General features: G+C 38.5%; 1 protein-coding gene across 1 annotated transcript in view; it reads left to right on the top strand.

The window, feature by feature from the left end:
* Positions 1-24,509, top strand: part of CFAP47 (cilia and flagella associated protein 47) — a 578,552-nt gene that overhangs the window by 277,174 nt on the left and 276,869 nt on the right. Inside the window, 2 exon segments of the mRNA XM_063084619.1 lie at positions 16,501-16,562; positions 17,868-18,013. Coding sequence (XP_062940689.1) covers positions 16,501-16,562; positions 17,868-18,013 — 208 coding nt within the window.

Raw genomic sequence — 24,509 nt, 5'->3', positions numbered from 1 at the left:
CTTAATATAGTACTCTGGAATGAGTTCAAGTAGATCCAAAGTTATACAAATATTGGAGCCATAAACTCTAAAGCTACAAGTAAAGACATATTTTTTATGGTATGCTTCCCAAATCAAAAACAAAATGGAATGAACAAGTACAAAAGCATTTTGAATTTAATTTTGGCAAGAAAGGAAACCTTGAAAGTACTCATCCAAAACAAATACCAACTCTGCATGAAGTACACCTTAAGTGTGTCTACCATGGTCCCAAACATTCTGGATCATTCGTTCTCACATAGTTCCTTCCATTTTATTTATAATACTGCACTTTGTTAGTTCTTTCTCAAGCCTTACTGTGATAAACAAAACAAAACAAAACAGCAGCAATAAAAAAAGTTTCTGAGACACTGAATGTTGGGTGAAGGAGGGCATAATCCAACATAGAACGGTCAGGCTCCAGCAGATTAACTCTCAAAGAATAACTCAGAGCTATTTCGTTAAAATGAGATTTTACTCCTATGTACTTTGGTGAAGATTGTCTCCCAGTTCAAAGGCAAGGGCAATATTTATAAAGGAAAAAGCCACAAAGTTCTCAAGGAAGAGGGCGGGTCAGTTTATACAAATCTTTGGTTTGTCATTGGGGACTGGCATGGGCTGAATGCTGGACCCCAAATCAATAGTTGAGTTGAGTTAAAATACTCTTAAGATCACCCTAAAGGCTGTTTATCTAACAAGTCTAAAGAGATTTATTGCAAGTAGTTACTGTGGCTCCCTTTTCTGGGATTCCAGCTGTTTGCTGTATAACACCTCCAGGCTCCAGATCATGTAGCTGGCAAGTCTTCTGTTCACTTACTCAAGTATCAGCTAAAATATCTGGAACTCCAACAATCAAATCCACTTTCTAAGCAGCAGAAAGGAAGAAAGAGAATGATAAGCGTGTACCCTCTCTCTGTTAGGCAAGCTACCCAGAAATACCACACAGAACTTCTTCATGTAGCCCACTGGAAAAATTTTATTTTTTATTTGTTTAAATTTATTTATTTATTTTTATTAGCATATTCATTATTATGAATTGTAATTATTCTTTATGCCCCTTACCAGACCAATCATTCTCCAATCCCCGTCTCTCCCTCCCCCCACATCTCTGGTATCCTTAGGTTTGTTCTCTCCTTTTGAAAGTTCAGCATATCATTGTGGTCTTTTCTTCCTTCCTTCCTTCCTTCCTTCCTTCCTTCCTTCCTTCCTTCCTTCTTGCTTGCTTTCTTGCTTTCTTTCTTTTTGTTTCTTAGCACCCACTTATGAGTGAAGACGTGGTATTTCTCTTTCTGTGTCTGGCTTGTTTCACTTAACATAATTTCCTTCAAGCTCATCCATGTTGCTGCAAATGGCAGAATTTCATTATTTTTTTATGGCTGAGAAGTATTCCATTGAGTATATACACCACATTTTCCTTTTCCAGTCATCCATCAATGGACATTTAGGTTGGTTCCATAGTTTGGCTATTGTAATTTGAGCTGCAATGAACATGAAAGTGTAGGTGTCCCTTTAACATGACTATTTCCATTCCTTTTTATATATACCCAATAGCGGTATTGCTGGATCATATGGTAGTTCTATCTGTAGTTGTTTGAGGAACCTCCATACTGTTTTCCATCATGGCTGTACTAATTACAATCCCACCAAAAGTATAGGAACATTTTCCTCTCTCCATGCTGGCAAGGACCAGCATTTGTTATGCTCTGTCTTTTTTCATTATAGCCAGGCTAAGTGGGTGAGGTGCTATCTCAGTGTGGTTTTAATCTGCATTTCTCTGATGATTAGAGAGGTTTAGCATTTTTTCATATACCTATTGGCCATTTGTATGTCTTCTTCTGAAAAATATCTATTGAACTCCCTTGCCCATTTTTAATTGGATTTTTTTAAATTTTGTAATTTTTTCAGTTCCTTATATATTCTGGATATTAATCCCTTGTTGGATATATAGTTTGCAGATATGTTCTCCCATATCATAGGTTGTCTTTCCACTCTATTGATTGTTTCCTTAACTGAACAGAAGCTTTTTAGTTTCATATAATCCAACTTGTTTATTTTTTCTTTTGTTGCTTGTGCTTTTGAGGTCTTCTTCATAAAGTTTTCACCCAGTCCTGGAGTGTTTCCCCTATGCTTTCTATTAGCAATTCTATAATTTCATGTCTTATATTTAAGTCTTTAATCCATTTTTTAGTTGGTTTTGCAATATGATGAGAGGTACAGGTCCAGTTTCATTTCTTCTACATATGGATGTCCAATTTTCCCAGCACTGTTTATTGAAGAGGCAGTCTTTTCCCCAAGATATCTTCTTGTTGCCTTTGTTCAGGATCAGTTGGCTTTAAGTATGTCGGTAGATTACCAGGTTTTCTACTCTGTTCCATTGATCTGAGTGTTTGTTTTTATGGCAGTACCATGCAGTTTTTTACAATAGCTTTGTAATATAATTTGAAGACTGACAATATTATGTCTCAGGCTTTATTTTTTTTTTTCCCTAGGATTGCTTTGTCTATTTGGGGTCTTTTGTTGTTCCATATGAATATTAGGATTGTTTTTTTCTATTTCTGTGAAAAATGTCATTAGTTTTTTGATGGGGATTGCACTGAATCTGTCGATTGCTTTGGATAGTATGGACATTTTCACAATGTTAATTCTTTCCATCCAAGAGCACGGTATGTCTTTCCACCTTTTGTGGGGCCTCTTTAATTTCTTTCAATAGGTTTTTGTAGTTTTCATTGTAGAGATCTTTCACCTCCTTGGTTAGTTTGATTTCCAGGTGTTTTACTTTCTTGACAACCATTGTAAATGGGCTTGCTTTCTTGATTTCTTTTTCTGCTGGTTTGTTATTGTAGTATAAAACACTACTGCTTTCGGGGAGTTGATTTTGTGTCCTGCAACATAACTGGAAATATTAATCAGCTCTGTTAGAGTCTTTAGGTTTTTCTATATATGAGATCATGTCATCTGCAAACAGGGACAGTTTGGCTTCATGTTTTCCAATTCAGATGCCCTTTATTTCTTTGTCTTGCCTTATTGCCCTGGCTAGTACATAATACTATGTTAAATATGAATAGTGACAGTGAGCATCCTTGTCCTGTTCCTGCTCTTAATATCAATACCAGGATAATATTGGTGGTTGGTTTGTCATATATGGTTTTTATTGTGTCAAGATCATTTACTTCTATATCTGATTTGCTGAGAGTCCTTATCATGAAGATATGTTTAATACTGTTGAATGCTTTTTCTGCATCTATTGAGATAATCATATGTTTTTCGTCCTTGGTTTTGTTGATATGGTGTATCACATTTATTGACTTTCTTATATTGAACCATACTTGCATGCCTGGAATGAATCCCTCTTGATTGTAGTGTATAATTGATGTGTTGCTTTAATATGATTGCTAGTTTTTTGTTGAGGATTTTTGCTTCATCAAGGATATTGGCCTGTAATTTTCTTTTTTTGTTGTATATTTCTTTGGTTTTGGTGTCAGAGTGATGCTGGCCTCATAGAATGAGTTTGGGAGAAAGGCTTGTGTTTTAATTTTTTTGGAATAGTTTGAGGAGAATTGGTATTAATTCCTCTTTAAAGGTGTGATAAAATTTGGGTGTAAAGCCGTCCAGTCCTAGGCTTTTGTTGTTGTTGTTGTTGTTGTATGATTGCTGATTACTGCTTCAATCTTATTGCAGGCAATTGGTCTGTTCAGGTTTTCTATTTCTTCTGGGTTCTGTCTGGGTACTTTCTGTTATACATTTCCTCTAGGTTTTCATATTTGTTAGTATACATTTGTTTACAATACTCTCTAATGATTCTTTGTATTTCTGTTATATTGGTTGTAATGTCTCCCTTTTCATTTCTAATTTGTGTTATTTGGGTCTTCTACTTCTTTTGCTTTGGTAATCTAGCTCATGGTTTGTTGATTTTATTTATCTTTTTGAAAAAACAACTTGTTGTTTCTTGATCTTTTGTATTATTTTTTGTGTCTCTGTTTCATTTATTTCTGCTCTCCAATGCTAAATTTTAATTAGATGACCAAATGTAGCTGGGGAAGACTGAGAAACTTTTCTTCTCCACATACACATCTAAATAAAATTAGAGTTTTGTCAGTGAGGAACGAAGTGCAAATGGTTATATGGGTGGGCAACCAAGTCTTCATTATGAGGAGTTGCAAGAGAGAGCTTTGTCTCCACATGTTACAAAGTAATCTAATATTTCATCAATCTGTCTTTATCAGCATAATGAGGCCTTTTAATAAAATAATAGTTAGTAATAGTATACACCACGTTTTTCTTAAAATTCTTTTTAATGTTTGTCTTGAACAAATTTTTAAAAACAAAATTTAAGAACTGGCATTTTAAATTATGAGCAGAATGAACGTCTGCTTTAGTACCTCAATGATTAATTTTCTTATGCAGTCTACCATATAAGCATTATATTGTCTCAGTAAAACCCTAGTCTGCTCTGTAGGTTTAATCAGCAAGGTAAAATGGGAGAACAAGAAAAGGTTTAAAAAAAATCCCCCAAAACTAAAACTAACTCTATTTTCTAGAGGATTTTTTTTACAAATGTTCTTGTTTTCCTCTGTTTAGGCTGATGGTAATATTGCAACTCTCCACTAATGTTGAAGTTATGCATTAATATATAATTTCTTTGGCCAATGGCATGTGTGGAGAAATGCTTTATTTCTGAATGATAGTTTTAAGAACCAGTGAGGAAATTTCTATGTTCCCTTCTCCTGCCACAATTACTATAGTGACACATATAGAAATGTAGCCTTGTTCATCAAGAATTCTGATGGAACCTAGGATGGATATGAAGAGTAAGCAAAAAATAAGCTATTGCACTAATCCACAGATATATGGGGTAGTTTGTTACTGCAGCACAACCTAGCTTTTACTAATTAATATGACTCCTCAGATTTACTTCAGCTAGTATTTCCCCAAAATAATAAAATTTTCTCTCTTTATGTGAGTGAGAAAGTGATGAAATTATCTTTCAGCTGGCATTTAAAAAATGATAGAATGGCCTATTTTAAAAAAAAATTGCCTCTATCTCTAAGCTGTTCTTTGTAAGCAACCAGATGCATATAAAAAACACCTTTGAAACTACATGGATGATAGAACTTTATATTCATCACACGTTTTACTTTGTGGTAACATGATTGATAAGCATAACAAGAGCAATTAAGAAGTTCTTATTCTAATTAAATGGAAAGGAATTATCAATGCAAGGATCATCACAGGAAACTGATTTTAGCCACATTTTGAAACTGATCAATTAAACAGCTGTGCTTAGAAATGAGCATTTTGTCAGTTATCTTAAAGTGATTGACTTGCAGCTTTTTTCTAACAATATTGAGTTATTTACTCATCCAATAATATTATTAAGAGGCAACTTAAGCACTGTTCTTAGAAATGGAAAATATGGGATAAAAATTCACATATCCAGCCCTTAAGGAGCCAACAATGAAGTAGAGAAGAAAACAAAAATCTCCACCAAGAGGCAGTTTTACAGGGCAGAATGCATTCACTATTATACGTTATGGAAGAAAAAATACTCTGTGATCTTAGTGCTTATTAAAATCACTATCTAGATATTACAGAGAACTTCATGGAAGAATATAAGACATTTAAGTAGAATTATGAGGTACTAAGTCTTTCTTTCCCACATATGTACTGTACTCTATTGATTTGCCTTATCACATACAAATTGAGATCTGAAGTATGCCTAAGACCTTAATGGCCGCAGTCTTTCCTGCAAACCTAAGGAGTATGGGAAGAGGGAATTGCAGAAACAATGGGTAAGAGCAGGCAAGAAGAAATATAAGAAATACATTCATACATATGGACTGTAGGGTCAGCATAGGAGTATATGAATTAAGTTTGAAAAGTGTTGAAGTGTTCATCATTCTGATTTGTAATTATTTTTCACAGACTTACATTTCATCACAGATTCTGTGCTCCATGAGCTTGGGGTTTTCATCATTTATCCCTGTGTTCCAAAATAGTTTTGCTCAGAGTAGCCATCCAAATGCAAGAAGACCCTGGCAGCCATATTTTCCTGGGTCAATTTTCTTGCAAAAAACCCAACAAAGCTGGATTCTTAAGGGCCATGATTTTAAAATATTTCTGTCTACTACACTGAATGAATAGTAACAATTAGAATTAGGCAAATGTCTTAGTCTGTTAGGGCTGTTATAACAAAAATACCATAGTCCATGTGGCTTAAACAGCAAACACTTATATCTCACAGTTCTGGAGGTTGGAGAGTCTAAAATCAAGGCACTAGCAGATTTGGTGCTTGGTGATGGCCTGCTTCTTGGTTCATAGGCAGAAGTCTTCTTGTTGTGTCCTAATATGGAAAAAAATATGGAGAGAACTCTCTAGGGCATCTTTTATAAGGGCACTAATCCTATCCATGAGGGCTCCACCCTCATGAACTAATTATCTCCCAAAGGTCCCACCCCTAGTATCATCACATTGGGGATTAGGTTTCAACAAGTGAATTGGCAGGGGTAGGGGGAGCACAAACATTCAGTCCATAGCAGCAAGTCTTTAAGGAAAACAGAGAGAATGGAAGGGCATATATATATACTATTATATTACTAATAATATTACTATTAAATTATTACTAATAAATTATTATTAGTAATATTATTAATATTACTATTAAATTATTACTAATAATATTACTATTAAAAGTAGTAATCTTCCATGATTCTGTTGCTCTAGATTAGGATTTCTTAACTTTTTAAAATGTTATCAGGCTTTTTGGCAATCTCATGAAGCCTATCGTACTTTGTAGAATAGTATTTCTAAATATATAAAAGAAGATGCAAGGATTAAAGAATATCTCAGTCTGCTAGAGCTACCATAACAAAATACCACAGACTGGATAGCTTAAAAAACAGAAATTTATTTCTCACAGTTTTGGAGCCTGGGGAGTTCACCATCAGGGTGCCACCAGGTAGGTTTCATTCATTTCTTGGCTTGTAGGTGGCTGCCATCTCACTGTGTGGTCACGTGACCTGTTCTTCATGTGAGCATGGGGGGAGAGAGAGAGAAAGCTCCCTCTTCTAATGAGTACACTAGTCTTATAGGATCAGGGCCACATCCTTATGACCTCATTTAATTTAATTACCTCCTTATAGACCTTATCTCCAAATACAGTCTTATTATGGGTCAGGAGTTCAATGTATGAATTTGGGGGAAAACAATTCAGTTCATGGAACAGAAGAAACTAATATTTCAATAAATTATCAGAATATTTTAAGGGAGTAATATAGTAATATGTACTTCTTCATTAACACAATGCATAATAAAATTAATGGTGGAGCTAATACCTACCATACTTTAAAAGTATGGATGGGTGGAGTTTGAAGATGGTGGCGGCTGCGGCGGCTGGCGCGGAGTAGCTGAGGTGGAAAAGGTGGCCACTGGGCCTCAGGCAGCCAGGAAACTTGTGGACCTTCCTCTGGCCATCTCTTAAGGGAGGACTGCTGCTGCTGGCCGGTCGTGGGGGCTCAACGCCACTTTGCCCCCGGCAGGAGAGGCTGCCTCATTTACAGGCAACAGCTTTGAAGTGTGGAGCAGGAAAAGAACTGATTCTTAGCTGCAAAAGTGAGTCTTGAAACAGGGAACACGGCGCCAGGGCTGCTGTGGATGCAGCCAGGATCCCGGAGGCTGGGGCCGCACTGAAGGCGGCCAGCTGCCCTATTCAGTATTCGAGGTTTCAGGCCGGCATTAAATAAGATTCCTGGGAGCGCCCGAGCGGCGCCGCGACTGAACAGCCCGAGGCGGCAGCGCCGAGAACACGGAAGGCAACAAACCAGAGACAGAGCGAGCGCCCGACCTGGCACAGCACTGTGAGTGATCCCTGGCACAGCTCTGTTCGGGGGGTGGATGCCCACGTGGCTCCCGCCTGCACCACCAGGCCACTCACTGCCCCGGTGCTGCCTCCATTTTCCCAGGTGCGGGCAGCTCCGCCCTGCTCGGCCATCACTGAGCCCATTTGCTTGGCCTGGCGCAGGGTTTTCCGGACCCTGCGGCCGGCCTCCTCTACCACTCCCTCCGCGGTTCTCTGGCGGGGCTGGGGGTGTGGGGCGTCCCGACCAGTGTTGGGAGGGCTAGGAAGTACGGGCGGGCCAACTGTCGCTCCACCACACCCTGGACTCCGGCCCCGGTAAACTTCCTGTTACTGGGAGGCAGATACCATCTCTGCGACCACCAGTTTGGAAAAAAGCCTAACGAATTTCTGGTTGTGAATAGTGTGGTAGGAGAGTTCCCAGGTCCGCTTGAACCTGCCGGAGAGCAGGCTGCAGGCGGGCACTAGACTCGGTTTATACCGGGGGGATACAAAGGTGAACAAGACCCGAGAAAGATCTACACAGTGCTACAAAGGCACCCAGAGAGACCGGTCGTCTGTGCCTAGCAGAAACCTGGTAGACTTCCTGGGCGAGGCGGTGCTGAGCAGGGTCTTGAAGGCCCAGCTGATAGACGAGGGGTGCAGAAGACACACCCCAGCCCAGCACAGTGTGCACAGAGGGGGGAGACGTGCGGCCAGGGAGGCGGAGACCCGACAGAAACCACACACCCGGTGCGGTTGCCACTGCGCGATCTAACAGCCTGGGCCAGAGCACACGGAACGGGGAGAAGTCCTGTACAGAAAGTGAAAGCTCAACAGAGATCACACACCCTGTGGTACGTGATCCACCAGCCCAGCAGAGTACAAGCTGACCAGAAAGGTGGATCCCCGGAGAAGCCCAAGACCCGAGACAACCACACACACAAGACACTAGAGGCCAACTGAGCAGTCACGGCGGGAGCCATACCAAATTGGCAACCACAGCAACATCCTAGTTAGTCATTAGTCTCAAACCGGTGGACTGTGAAACCCCCTGCCACAATGAATAAACACCAAAAAAAAGACACCAGAAATACAAAAAATCAAGAAAGTACACCACCAAAAGTTAATAAATCTCATAGTCTAGATCCTATAGAACAAAAAGCCCTTGAAATAACTGACAAGGAATTTCGAGTGATAATTCTAAGGAAACTAAATGAGATACAAGAAAACTCAGCTAGACATCATGATGAAATGAGGAAAAGTATACAGGATCTGAAAGAGGAAATATACAAGGAAATCAATGTCCTGAAAAAATATGTAGCAGAACTTGCTGAACTGAAGAAGTTGTTCAGCGAAATAAAAAACACAACAGAGAGTTTAACCAGCAGGCTTGTCGAAGTTGAAGAGAGAACCTCTGACCTTGAAGATGGGCTGTTTGAAATAACACAAGCAGACAAAAAGAAAGAAAAAAGAATCAAGGACATGGAAGAAAATCTGAGAGAGATATCAGACAACCTCAAGCGCTCAAATATCCGAGTCATGGGTATTCCAGAAGGGGAGGAAAATGGAGATTCCATTGAAAACATATTCAACAAAATAGTGGCAGAAAACTTCCCAGGTATAGGAAAAATCACAGATCTTCAGATCCAGGACGCTCAACGATCTCCAAACGTATTCAACCCAAAAAGGCCTTCTCCAAGACATGTCATAGTCAAATTGGCAAAACTCAGAGACAAAGAGAGAATCTTAAAAGCTGAAAGAGAGAAGCGTCAAATCACCTATAAGGGAGCCCCAATCAGGCTAACATCAGACTTTTCATCACAAACGCTAAAAGCTAGAAAGGAATGGGATGATATATTCAAAATACTAAAAGACAAAGATTGCCAGCCAAGAATACTCTACCCTGCAAGGCTATCCTTCCGAAATGAGGGGCAAATAGTATATTTCTCAGACAAACAAAAACTGCGGGAGTTCACTACCACAAGACCACCCTTACAAGAAATCCTCAAGGGAGTACTGGGTTTGGTTCCTGAAAAATAACTACCACTGCCATAAAAACCCAAGAAAAATCTAAACCCGCTAGTACAATAAAAATGGCATTCATGAAGAGAAAACAAGCTAACAAAAACACTATCTACAACCTAAGGAACCAACAAACAAAGAAAACAAACAGTAAATCAGAAAGCAAGGAACAAAAGACACTTAAGACAACCAAACAACCAATAAAATGCTAGGAATAAATCAACACCTTTCAATAACAACTCTTAATGTTAAAGGCTTAAATTCCCCAATTAAAAGACACAGACTGGCTGACTGGATCAAAAAGGAGGACCCAACTATATGCTGCCTACAAGAGACCCACCTCACCCATAAAGATTCACACAGACTAAGAGTGAAAGGATGGAAAAAGATTTACCATGCAAACAGAAAAGAAAAACGAGCTGGAGTGGCTATTCTTATATCTGACAAAATAGACTTTAAACTAAAAACCATAAAAAGAGACAATGAGGGACACTACTTAATGATAAAAGGACTGATCCATCAAGAAGACATAACAATCATAAATATGTACGCACCCAATGTTGGAGCAGCCAGATTTATAAAACAAACTCTATTAGACCTCAAGAAGGAAATAGACACTAATACCATAATAGCAGGGGACCTGAACACCCCACTGTCAATATTAGACATATCATGTAGGCAAAGAATCAGTAGAGAAACACAAGATCTAAACAAGACTCTAGACCAATTGGAATTGGCAGATATCTACAGAACATTCCACCCAACAACCTCAGAATATTCATTCTTCTCATCAGCACATGGATCATTCTCCAGGATAGATCACATATTAGGTCACAAATCAAGTCTCAATGAATTCAAAAAAATTGGAATTATCCCATGTATCTTCTCAGACCACAATGGATTAAAACTAGAAATTAATAACAAACAAAACTCTGGAAACTATACAAACACATGGAAATTAAACAGCATTCTACTTAATGACATATGGGTCCAAGAAGAAATCAAGCAGGAAATCAAAAAGTTTATTGAAACTAATGAAAACAATGATACATCATACCAAAACCTGTGGGATACTGCAAAAGCAGTATTGAGGGGAAAATTTATTGCATTAAATGCTCACTTCAGAAGAATGGAAAGATGGCAAGTCAACAACCTAACACTTCACCTTAAAGAACTAGAAAAACAAGAACAATCCAATCCTAAAGTTAGCAGACGGAAAGAAATCATTAAGATCAGAGCAGAACTGAATGAAATTGAAAACCAAAAAACAATTCAAAAGATCAACGAATCAAAAAGTTGGTTTTTTGAAAAGATAAATAAAATTGACAAACCATTAGCATGGCTAACAAAAAAAAGAAGAGAGAAGACTCAAATAACAAAAATTAGAAATGAAAAAGGTGATATTACAACTGATTCATCTGAAATACAAGGAATCATTCGAGACTACTACAAACAACTATATGCCAACAAATTTGAAAATCTGGAGGAAATGGATAAATTTCTGGACACACACAAGCTCCCAAAACTGAACCGTGAAGACGTAGAAAATTTGAACAGACCAATAACAATAAAGGAGATTGAAGCTGTTATCAGAAGGCTCCCAACAAAGAAAAGCCCAGGACCAGATGGATTCACAGCAGAATTTTACCAAACATTCAAAGAGGAATTGACACCGATTCTTTACAAACTATTCCAAAAGATTGAAACGGACGCAAATCTCCCAAACTCATTCTATGAAGCAAACATCATCCTGATACCAAAACCAGGTAAAGATATAACCAAAAAAGAAAACTACAGGCCGATATCCTTGATGAATATAGATGCAAAAATCCTCACTAAAATACTAGCAAACAGAATACAGCAACACATACGAAAAATTATTCATCACGATCAAGTGGGATTCATCCCAGGGATGCAAGGTTGGTTCAACATACGCAAATCAATAAATGTGATACACCATATTAATAAACTCAAACACAAGGACCATATGATCATCTCTATAGATGCTGAAAAAGCATTTGATAAAATTCAGCACTCATTCATGACAAAGACCCTCTATAAGTTAGGTATAGAGGGAAAGTATCTCAACATAATTAAAGCCATATATGCCAAACCCACTGCCAATATCATCCTGAATGGGGAAAAGCTGAAAGCTTTTCCTTTAAGAACAGGCACTAGACAAGGATGCCCACTCTCACCACTCCTATTCAACATAGTGTTGGAAGTACTAGCCAGAGCAATCAGAGAAGAGAAGGAAATAAAGGGCATCCAGATTGGAAAAGATGAAGTCAAACTGTCCCTGTTTGCAGATGACATGATCCTATATATCGAACAGCCTAAAACCTCTACAAAAAAACTGTTGGAATTGATAAATGATTTCAGCACAGTAGCAGGATACAAAATCAACACACAAAAATCAGTAGCATTTCTTTTCTCCAATAGTGAACATGCAGAAGGAGAAATCAAGAAAGCCTGCCCATTTACAATAGCCATCAAAAAAATAAAATACTTAGGAATTGAGTTAACCAAGGAGGTGAAAAATCTCTATAATGAGAACTACAAACCACTGCTGAGAGAAATTAGAGAGGATACAAGAAGATGGAAAGATATTCCATGCTCTTGGATTGGAAGAATCAACATAGTGAAAATGTCCATACTACCCAAAGTGATATACAAATTCAATGCAATCCCCATCAAAATTCCAAAGACATTTTTCTCAGAAATGGAAAAAACTATTCAGACATTTATATGGAACAATAAAAGACCACGAATAGCCAAAGCAATGCTCAGCAAAAAAAATAAAGCTGGAGGCATAACACTACCTGAGTTTAAGCTATACTACAAAGCTATAATAACCAAAACAGTATGGTACTGGCATAAAAACAGACACACTGACCAATGGAATAGAATAGAGAATCCAGAAATCAACCCACACACTTACTGCCATCTGATCTTTGACAAAGGCACCAAGCCTATTCACTGGGGAAGGGACTGCCTCTTCAGCAAGTGGTGCTGGGATAACTGGATATCGATATGCAGGAGAATGAAACTAGATCCATACCTCTCACCGTATACTAAAATCAACTCAAAATGGATTAAGGATTTAAATATACACCCTGAGACAATAAAACTTCTTAAAGAAAACATAGGAGAAACACTTCAGGAAATAGGACTGGGCACAGACTTCATGAATACGACCCCAAAAGCACGGGCAACCAAAGGAAAAATAAACAAATGGGATTATATCAAACTAAAAAGCTTCTGCACAGCAAAAGAAACAATTAAAAGAGTTAAAAGACAACCAACAGAGTGGGAGAAAATATTTGCAAAATATACATCTGACAAAGGATTAATATCCAGAATATATAAGGAACTCAAACAACTTTACAAGAAGAAAACAAGCAACCCAATTAAAAAATGGGCAAAAGAGCTAAGTAGGCATTTCTCTAAGGAAGATATCCAAATGGCCAACAGACATATGAAAAAATGCTCAACATCACTCAGCATCCGGGAAATGCAAATCAAAACCACACTGAGATACCATCTAACCCCAGTTAGGATGGCTAAAATCCAAAAGACTATGAACGATAAATGCTGGCGAGGCTGCGGAGAAAAAGGAACTCTCATACATTGTTGGTGGGACTGCAAAATGGTGCAGCCTCTATGGAAAATGGTATGGAGGTTCCTCAAACAATTGCAAATAGATCTACCATACGACCCAGCCATCCCACTGTTGGGAATATACCCAGAGGAATGGAAATCATCAAGTCGAAGGTATACCTGTTCCCCAATGTTCATCGCAGCACTCTTTACAATAGCCAAGAGTTGGAACCAGCCCAAATGCCCATCATCAGATGAGTGGATACGGAAAATGTGGTACATCTACACAATGGAATACTACTCAGCTATAAAAACGAATGAAATACTGCCATTTGCAACAACATGGATGGACCTTGAGAGAATTATATTAAGTGAAACAAGTCAGGCACAGAAAGAGAAATACCACATGTTCTCACTTATTGGAGGGAGCTAAAAATTAATATATAAATTCACACACACTCATACACACACACACACACAAACCGGGGGGGGGGGAAGAAGATATAACAACCACAATTATTTGAAGTTGACACAACAAGCAAACAGAAAGGACATTGTTGGGGGGGAGGGAGAAGGGAGGGAGGTTTTGGTGATGGGGAGCAATAATCAGCTACAATGTATATCGACAAAATAAAATTTAAAAAAAAAATAAATAAAAAATAAAAAAATAAAAAAATAAAAAAAATAAAAATAAAAAAAAAAAACAAAGGGGTTGGCCAAGAGTGAGAGTGTACCAACACTCCAAAGCCCAAGCACAGTGCTTTGTTTCTTTACCTATAAATAATAACAAATAATAACAATAAACCACATCTACTCTAGAGTATTCAGAGTCTGAATTCCACTAATCTTCTGTGCCTCCCCTGCCTTCCCCTCGCCTTTCTCCACAATACCTGGCACATGAACAAAACAGATGTATTGAATCAGCCAAACAAATAAATGAATAAAATATGTGCCCTTATGCAAATGAAAAAAAAAAAAAAAAGTATGGATGAACATAAACAGTATCTGAAGATATGTGCAAGAACTTAAGTATGATATAAACATGTCTGTAATTATTTGGTGACCAGGTCATAGCAACAGCTAATACTATTGTGATTTGATTTAAATTACTATTAAAAGTTAATTGAAGTCAAGATAGAATTTTTTCCCCATTCTAATTCACCGATTCACTGTCCTTGGATGTCAGGTTACAGTCCCTTGCTTTAGATTCTTCTCAACTGCCCAAGGGCCCAAGTGGTACAAAAAGCAGCAAGGATCCCATTTTTAATGCCCTCCATATGGCCACTAGGTCTTTTTCTGAGGAAGTCTTGGACGTATGGAGGATAGAATGAATAAACTTGATACTCTCATATTCCATTCCATGATGCATCAAAAACTCTACTAGAGCCAGATATTCTGCTATTTGGTTTAGATACAGCCCAAAATGCCTACCCTGGAGGAACTTCACAAGGGCTTATGATAAAGCTATTCCCAACCCTGTTGGTAAAGGCTTGAGTAAGAAGGCTGATTTATACATTCCCTGAAGGGAGCCAAACCGATGCCATGTTGAACATTTTAGTGTGAAAAAGGCTGCTCACTACTGCTGCAGAGAGAAGCAAAATATCACTTCTTTACACTTCAAAAGAAGGTTCTCCTCCCTGACTCTGGCCCAGTGCTGGATTAGCAAGAAATATTACAGTGCTTGATCTATAGTGTTTTAAATAATTTAGCTTTGTGTGATGCTATTTATTCCCTAAGACCAAGGATTTAAACATATTCCCTCTGCCATAGCTTCAACAATAAACAATGAGCATCTAGGAAGAAGTAAGCATGGACTGAGGTGCAGGGAGTAACAAAAAAGTAAATGAGTTAAGTTGTTTTCCTTTCTGTCTTTGGCACATGAAAGATACTGGTTTTGTTAAAAAGTGGGGTTTATCACTGAATATGTAGATTCAGGAAAATTAATGAGGTAAAACATAATTTCCCCAAGCCAAATTATTTTCTGATGTTGTTAGTAATCATGATAACCATTGGTTTCATAAACAAATCAATACAAATTCTTAGGTCTACAAAGTTTTCTTTTTGACTTCATCACAAACACATAGGTAACTCAATTTTTCTGGGTTTGGGAGTGTTCTTGAGGATGAAGCAACTCTTTAATTTCTTCCAAAGGCACTTTCATTACTTGTTTCGAACAAAATAGGAGAAGAAAAGAAAAAGGATATGAATCCCAAATTGGTCTGCTTTTCTACTCACTATGATAAAACAAATGGTTGATGGACTACAGATTACAAGTTTTGGACAAAATAAGGCTTGCTGATTATCTGGATTTTAATCAGACATTCTACCCAGAGCTCCATTGTCAAAGAGATGGCAGTGAAGCTGTACATTGAGACATAATAAGCATTCTTTGTTATTCTTTTCACTGTGTGTACGTTATCACCCATAAATGCTAAATGTCCTTCTATTTTGTCAATAGCAGTCTGAAAGTGTCTATCAAGTGCTCAAATTGCATAAAATATTAAACGTTCTTTATGTTTAAAAAAAGGGTGTTACTAACACTGCTAACTGGAATGCCTGAGAGTAGAATTAAAATACAGAATAATTACTAGAAGTGGCAAATAATCTCATTAAGAATGTGATGTAAAGAAAAGACAGTGTTAGTTACAAAAATCAAACAGAGAAAAGGAATGGCTATGTTTAAAATACTATTATTTGGAAATAGTCAATATAGTTTTACAGCATCAAGTTCAGGCAAAAGCAGGTGGCAAAGTGAAAAGGTGGGGTTTAAAATTTAAATTAAAAAATAAATTTAAAAGAGAGTGATGGAAATACGGATGATTGTTCGTTTTCTTTTTGTGTTTTTCTATTTTCCTAAATTTCTAAAATGATATGAATATCAAAAGATATTTAAAATATATTTGTGGTCTTTACATACCATATTGGAGATAGCCATAATTCTTAGCGCTCTTCTAGGTTAAATTAAGACAGAGAGTTGTTTTTGAGTTTTGTGTTGTTGATGCTGTTTCCATATTTTCCTGTGACAGTGCTGATGGGATTAGCAGTGGATGTGATACTGCTCAAGGCTCCCCAAATGCCTTAAAAACCTGTAAGTACTTCAAAAAAAACAATGGTTTTTATTTGTTTTCACATCTGATTTTTATGTACAAAGCATAATATGAAATGTAATATTCAGAAGGGGGTTGTTCTGACAATAGGCAGAATGTCAAACCTAGGGACTGCTGGCCTGGTGGGAGTCTGCAGGGTGGGTCCTCTGCCTTTTCTGTTGATGACCCTTTTCAGGACCCTGCCCACACCTCTCCTTTCACTGCTGCATCTTAGTTCCCTCCACTGTACAAAAAAAACATGTTTAGATATATGGCCTTTATGTCTCTTTTGGCTTAATCTGTTCAAACCTATTTAGGTGACAGATATTGCCAAGTTTAGAATTGTAAGGAGAACACAGGTTTACTTTGTCGTACGGAATAACTATAGGTCTACAAAAGATGGATAGAATGATGATAGAAAATGGATATAAAAATGTTCTGATTATCTATAGTTTCAGATCAACCCACTCGAAGTGTAGTGGTATAAAATGACAAAAATCAATTATAGTTATTATGTCTGACACTTCTGGGGTGACTGGGCTCAGCCGGGTGACTCTAGCTCAGGTTCTGTAATGCAGTTGCCATCAGAGGGAGGCTGGGGCTAGAATCATCTCAAAGGCTTCCTCACACACATCTGATGGTCAATGGTGCCTTCTGCCTGGGACCTCAGCTGGAGCCATTGGCCTGGACATTTACGTACGGCCTCTACATGTGATCCAGACTTCTTCATGAGCTGTCAATTAAGTTCTAAACACAAGTGAGTCAAGAAAGAGAAAGAATTAGGCAGAAGTGGCATTGTATTTTCTGATCTAGTGTCAAAAATCACATTGCTTCGCTTTGTTGCATGCTAGCACACTATTTGTAAGGGTCAAGTCATTAAGTCTGGCCCACCATATCACCACACTCAAGGCAGTACCAAATAATTTGTAGACATGTTTTAAAACTACAAATATATAGCAATCCTTTATTTGCAGTTCAACTTACCCATTGCATCCTGTGAAACATTATATAATCCACAAAAACTTGAAGATTCTTGGATGACCACTTTACTACATATATCAAGGCTAATTTTATGAAAGAATCTTTAATAGAGGGTCCAAATTAAGCATTTTGTTATATTGAGCTTGAGCTAGGGTCACCCACACTTTCATTAACAAATGTGTGCATCATCTTCTAATCTCATGTGCCAGTGCTTTGAGCATTTTTTTATTGACCCCCAAACTTTAATTACTGATTGATATAGCTGCTTTATTTGAACAGCACTTATAAAATTATGTGTCAACAAGATCTGTGTCATGTTTTGGTAGCCATTAAGTCCAATTTCCTCAAAGAGTTCTTCTGCTCTGCATGTACTGTTCACCTGGGAGTGGAAGGAAGTTCAAGCCTAAAGCTCTACTTTCTTCCTTTTAACATGCACATGCGCTACTGTGTCATCATCCTGAGCAACAAAAAGGTGAGAGTAGAATTATTGTCTGTGCTTTCATCGTGGGCTGCTACCTTAATGGGGCAATCAGTAAAGGCGAATTGAAGGCAGCTGGAGACTCTAGAAATGTAGATAATTCCAGCTCTGAATTTGCTAAGCAAAGAGCTTAGCCTCAAGGATATCTAGAATTACACTAGTTTTGGGTAAATTTTATAAGGGATTCATAGGGACATCCCATGAAAGCAGAATGGAGGCATGCCTAACCTTGCTGAGGTTATAGATCCTATCTATAGCTGGGCAACAAATGACCATGCATGAAGTGGCTTAAAATAAAATGTGTTTATTATCTCTCAATGGGTCAGAGGTCCAGACATGACCTAGATAGATCCTCTACTTAGAGTCTATCATGTCTTCAATCAAAGGATCAGTCAGCACTGGGTTCTCCTCAGATGTTCAACCGAGGAAGGATCTGCTTCCAAACTCCCTAAAATTGTTGGCATAATTTGTTTTCTTGTGGTTCGGAGATTCATGCAGCTTGTTACCTCAAAACCAGCAAAGTAAGGATACAGGGAGAATTAGAGTAATGAAGGGAGAGAGATATGAGAGAGAGAGAGAGGCTACCGAGAGAAGGTTTCACAGCCTTACCCACTTACAGAAAGACACTGCCATATGTTGACCTTAGGAGGGAACTTATAATCCCTAAGTTATAGCCCCAAATGTATCACTTATGTGTTCTCTATATTAAATACATATGCAATGGAATAATGGTAATTGGAAACTGGTATTGTACTTAACTGGTGTTTATAGAATCATTTATACATGAAAAGTAATATAAGTGCTGTCCAGTTAGCTCAGTTGGTTAGAATATGGTGCTGATAATACCAAGGTCCAGGATTCCTTCCCTATACTGTCCAGCTGCCAATAATAATAATAGTAATAATAATATGCCTTTTTAAATATGTAAAATATAGTTTAATTTTACACTTAAAATTAACACTTAGGAAGAAAAAAATACCTTTTTATGGTAATGCTTAATCTTGTTTTTTATGTCCTTTAAAGGGGTTCAGGATTTAACTAAATTCCTCTAAATATAAAATTTGTGAAAAATAATAACTAGTGAGACCAGCAGTTTGATCCAATGCTTCAAAATCCTTTTTTTATATTAATTTATAATATAACCCCAGAAAATACTAGAGTTAATTCTCAATAGCATAGTAATGAGGGTGATTTTATTTTTTGAATTAGACTATTGGAATATTAATATTTGATTACATAAATTCAATCTAAATTAATCAAGATACAATTGCACTTAACTTGGCATCTCAATTTATTGAAACACAACTTTTGATTACATATATTTTGCTCTTGTTAGAGTAAACATTAAAAAAGCGACATTCTTGAAATTATATTGCTATCAATTGAGAAAGAATGCCTACAATCTAAAGGACTGCCTTGAATTACAATTACTTATGTGAAGAAACACAACTATTAATTTACACATTCATTTATATTGCTAATTATATTGAAAAATGCAATTACATGCTTAAATAGATAATCAAACATCAAAGCCCACCTGGTCAAGTCCTGTTCTTACCAAATGAGAGATAAATACTTTGCTGTTATGAACCACCTGTTGAAAACTGTAATGAGGAGGCATCTATTTGACAACTTTCCATGTTTAAAACAGAAACATTTCTACTAACATTGCTATCAAGGAAAGGCCATTTGCTTCATTTTGGCTGTTCAATTTGAACTTTCAAATAAAAAATGAAATAATTTATGTAACAATTGTTTGAAAATAGAAATAGTTTTACAAAACTTTCATCAATGTGGAATAAGTCAGATTAAATGGATAAATCTTAAGCATAATCAGGACTCAGTCCCTGAGGAATTACACCTACTGGGAGGAGGGATTGATAGACCCCTTTACAAAGCACACAAACTCTGTGAAGCCCACCAGGTGATGTATTGACACAACCCTGGGCTCTGTCTTCACTGTGGTGCCCGGCATGTGAACGGCTGCTCTGTCTAGTCCTGGGTTCCCAAGTAGGAAAGCAATGGACCTTCCAAGGTTCATCTGTGTGAGTGAGGCAGGGGCATCAAATAAGGACCCTTGATCTAGGGGCTGGGTTAAGAGTGGCTTCTAGTTGCAGCCACTTGCTGTGGTACAACCAGCCCACCCCCGTCAACCCTTGGGCTTTCATTGAGGCAACCTGGGACCCCCTTCCCCTTGGCAGATTTGTCTTTCAGGCCTTTGTTGTCCTCTTCTGTCTACAAACCTTGGTCAGAAACAATTGAGATGATAGTCCAAGCACTGCTAACTTGAGGAAGTTGGGATGGGAGTCAGCATCCCTGAGCAATTTATGCAGACTCGTCCAGCCCCACCTCAGGGCTCCACATACCAAAGCGAGTTTCAGCCTTGCCAACTCAAGGTAAAGTCAGCATGGCAAGTGTGCTCAGCAGGTAGAACAACAGGCCTTCTTGTTGATCTTCTATGGCCTACAAGAATTTAGTCTAAGGCTACTCCATACCGGTTGTTAAATATATTGAATGTCACTCTGACCGTCTCTCATATATTTACATAAATAAATGGGACCCCTTGTCTGACTCTCTGTGCTGTTGATCATTTCATTCACTCTTAGTCCTTGCATCTTTCTGTGCAGAAATTAAGCTGACAGTCTCTATTATGTATAATTTTAAATATTCTACAACGAATGCACTTTTTTCAATCATAATTAGTATACAAAATTTAATAATACTGATTTTTGCTTGAGTTTATTGAATGTGAAGGTAGACCATTAACTTATATTATGCTAAAATTTTATGTAATTTTACATTTAGGCAAACTAGCTTGAGTTTTATAAGGAATATATTTATAGCTCAAGGGACTGAGCATTATTTGAAGGTGTTTTATTTTTAGTTTCTATGATTTTTAACGGCTAGCAGTATTTCATTTGTCTTTAATTTTTTATTCAAGTTGTTGCAACTGCTTTTCTTTTATTGGGGAGGGAAACTACATTCCTCCCCACAGCCACACCCCTGAGTTCCTAGGCAAACATAGGGAGCATGAAATCCTTTCTGGCCCATAAATACGTTGAAACATTTATTAACCTCATAATGTCCGCTGGCAATATGGGGTCAGTTGACATGAACCTTGAAGTCTTGATCAATGTGTTAAATATTCACAAAGTTACACAGTCTTCCACACTGCAAGGCCTTCCACACTGCAAGGCCTTTTCCCACCTCAGCCACCGTCCTTTCTTTCTACCATTAACTGTAAAACTCTCATCCTATGAAAAGCACTGTGACCTTTTTCAAGAAAAAAGATGAGAAGAAAATCTGAAAATGAGAATTCTACCTAAGTGGTAGTTACTTATTCTTGGGAATGCACTCTGCGTTCCTTATCAATGGTGCTATCAGTTACTCTGTAAAGATTCCACATTCCTTTGGTACCAAAATTTTAGCTCCAGAGGAAACCACCTCAAATGGCATGTAGCAGATGTGGGAATAACAATTCCTATCTTCCCAAATAGATTTGGTTTTTATGGACCCTCTCATTCTTTTTTTTTTTTTTTGTGACCGGTAAGGGGATCATAACCCTTGGCTTGGTGTTGTCCGCACCGCGCTCAGCCAGTGAGCACACTGGCCATCCCTATATAGGATCCGAACCCGCGGCCTCAGCGCTCCCAGCACCGCACTCTCCCGAGTGAGCCACAGGGTCAGCCTGGACCCTCTCATTCTTGTAGGAAACTGTAGAATATGTAGAATGACTATAGCAAGTTTTAAAGTTTCACATCTTCAAGTTGGATTTCAGTAATATCATTTTGTTATTCTGTTCACTCCTCCAAATACAGTTTCATTCACCACCAGCATAAAGACAATTTTCTAGAAACAGAGAAAGTGAACACACAGAAAGGGCATGATCCCTGCTCTCAAGGGAATTATATTCCGTTGGAGAAGGCAAACTTGCATATGGCTGGCCCAGCTCTTACAGAAACATTGTGTGAATTTGCAATAACAGTGCCCACTCCAGATGGATGAAAAAAGTTTGCTGAACATATGGCACATTCATACAAATTAGAAAAATGTGTCCCTTACGCAGGATGCAGCCTCATGCTGGGAGAACCTTGCCCTCTTCAGAACACCCCCTTGCAAGGCATAATCTTTGCTAGTGTACATGGTTTCCTGGAACACGCCCACTAATTTCTATAACACAGATAGACTGTGACAATTTCTAGAATAGAAGGAAGAATGCATTTCCTTATTATAGTAGAGACAGGGATAACTGATTGATAGAGAAGTTGGTCAAGAAGATGAGTAGAAATTTGCCAGTAAAGCAAAGAGGTTGGGCAGGGGAGAGGTGTGCTCATGAAAAGATTTTAAGAAAATGAGGCAATCCAGCTAAGCATGAAGTTTTATGGACAGTCAAATTGCTGACTCTGAGAATAGTGCATTAGAAGTGATGGAAAATGGGTTGGATGGATAAATTGGATGGATATTGAGTAGGGCAGTGAATTTAAGTTGAATAAATTATTATTTGTATTATTATTGAAAGCAGGAACCCAATGGGAGGATAAGAAGGACCTGATTTCATCTTTGTTTTGGAAAGCATCTCTGGTGCCAAAACAGAGAGTAGATTAAGGGCTGGAGACAGAAACTGGAGGCAGAAAATTTCACTAGGGACTTTTGCCATCTATCACCCGACTCCACACACCACCATTCCATACTGCTTTCTGCCTTTCCCTGTTTGATTCTGGAGAGGAATGCCAAGGACCAGAGTCTGATTACTATCAGAAGAGACAGAAGTATGTGAAAAGCAATGGAGAGAGAAGAAATGATGATATTAGGGGAAGAAGGAGGAAAAAGGAAGGAAGGGACAAGAAAGAACTGTAAAGCTTAATACTCATATAAAGATTAGTCTTAATGAGAGTTTGGGTGACATTCACACTTGAGGGGAAGCAAGTTTTTATTCACTTGCAGATCAAACTGATGAGAAATTTTTTAATAGGAACTGTTCTGGAAAATGTGCTGATGAAAAAAAAGAGAGAGATTGTTGATTTCACTGCCACAATGACTTCTAAAGCCTAGGCACAGCTTGCTGGTATTGGACAAGATGATGTCCCACAACATATCTATATTTTTATTAAACAATATATTCATATCTTATGTCATTTAAATGTTTTGTTTGCTCGAAATATCTGTGGCATAACCTCTCAAGCTTGCAATTAAGATTGTGTTAAAATATCACTAAGAAAGTTGAACTTTCTGTCAGGGAATACAAACCTTTTTATGAGACTTTTTCTTACTCTCACTGAGTCTCCTAACCCATATCTCTGACTTATTTATTATAAATTATTCTGCAAAAATATTATTTTGCAAGAACAGTGATTATTCTTACTGGCCAGGTTCACATTATAATTATGACAAAGTCAAATAGTCACCTATGATGATTAATGATCTCTCTCTAGTGTATATTATATAACATTTTAGAATTTTAATTTAACTCTCATGCACCTGTTCAGTCATCAAAATAATATAACATTACTCATCCAGTTCAAACAAATAAATTACAAAACATGGTAAGATTTCGACTCAAGATAAAAGAATAAATAGAATTTAAGATCGAACAAAAAAAGTGAATATTTTATGTCTACGTCAATGCCCATTTTGTTCTTTTTTCTTTTATAAGATTGAGGTTATTCGTATGAGTATCTGGAGTGTGTCCATGACTTGTTCAAGGTTACCCAACTAACTGGTTGCAGACCTGGGATTAAAACTTTCCTGCTAGACAGAGGTTTCAAGACGGCGGCGGCTGCGGCGGTTGGTGGGGAGTAGCTGAGGTGGAAAAGGCGGCCACTGGGCCTCAGGCAGCCGGGAAACTTTTGGACCTTCCTCTTGCCATCTCTTAAGGGAGGACCGCTGCTGGTGGCCGGTCGTGGGGGATGACCGCCACTTTGCCCCCAGCAGGAGAGGCTGCCTCACTTACAGGCAACAGCTTTGAAGTGTGGAGCAGGAAAAGAACTGTTTCTTAGCTGCAAAAGTGAGTCTCGAAACAGGGAACACGGCACCAGGGCTGCTGTGGATACAGACAGGATCCCGGAGGCCGGGGCCGCGCTGAAGGCGGCCAGCTGCCCTATTCAGGATTCGAGGTTTCAGGCCGGCATTAAAGAAGATTCCTGGGAGCGCCCGAGCCGCACCGTGACTGAACAGCCCGAGGCGGCAGCGGCCGAGAATGGGGAAGGCGGCAAACCAGAGGCAGAGAGTGAGCGCCCGACCTGGCACAACCCTGTGAGTGACCCCTGGCCCAGCCCTGCTTGGGGGGCTGACGCCCACCCGGCTCCCGCCTGCATCACAAGGCCACTCACCGCCCCAGAGCTGCCTCCATTTTCCTAGGTGCTGGCAGCTCCGCCCGGCTCGGCCGTCACTGAGCCTTCCCACTTGCTGGCCCGGCGCAGGGCTTTCCGGAGCCTGCGGGCCGGCCTCCCCTCCCACTCCCTCCGTGGTTCTCTGGCAGGGCTGGTGGCAT

The sequence above is a fragment of the Cynocephalus volans genome, chromosome X (genome assembly GCF_027409185.1).
Source record: "Cynocephalus volans isolate mCynVol1 chromosome X, mCynVol1.pri, whole genome shotgun sequence".
Taxonomy (NCBI): Eukaryota; Metazoa; Chordata; class Mammalia; order Dermoptera; family Cynocephalidae; genus Cynocephalus; species Cynocephalus volans.
The sequence above is the reverse complement of the archived record's forward strand: the minus strand, read 5'-3'. Positions and strand labels throughout refer to the sequence as shown.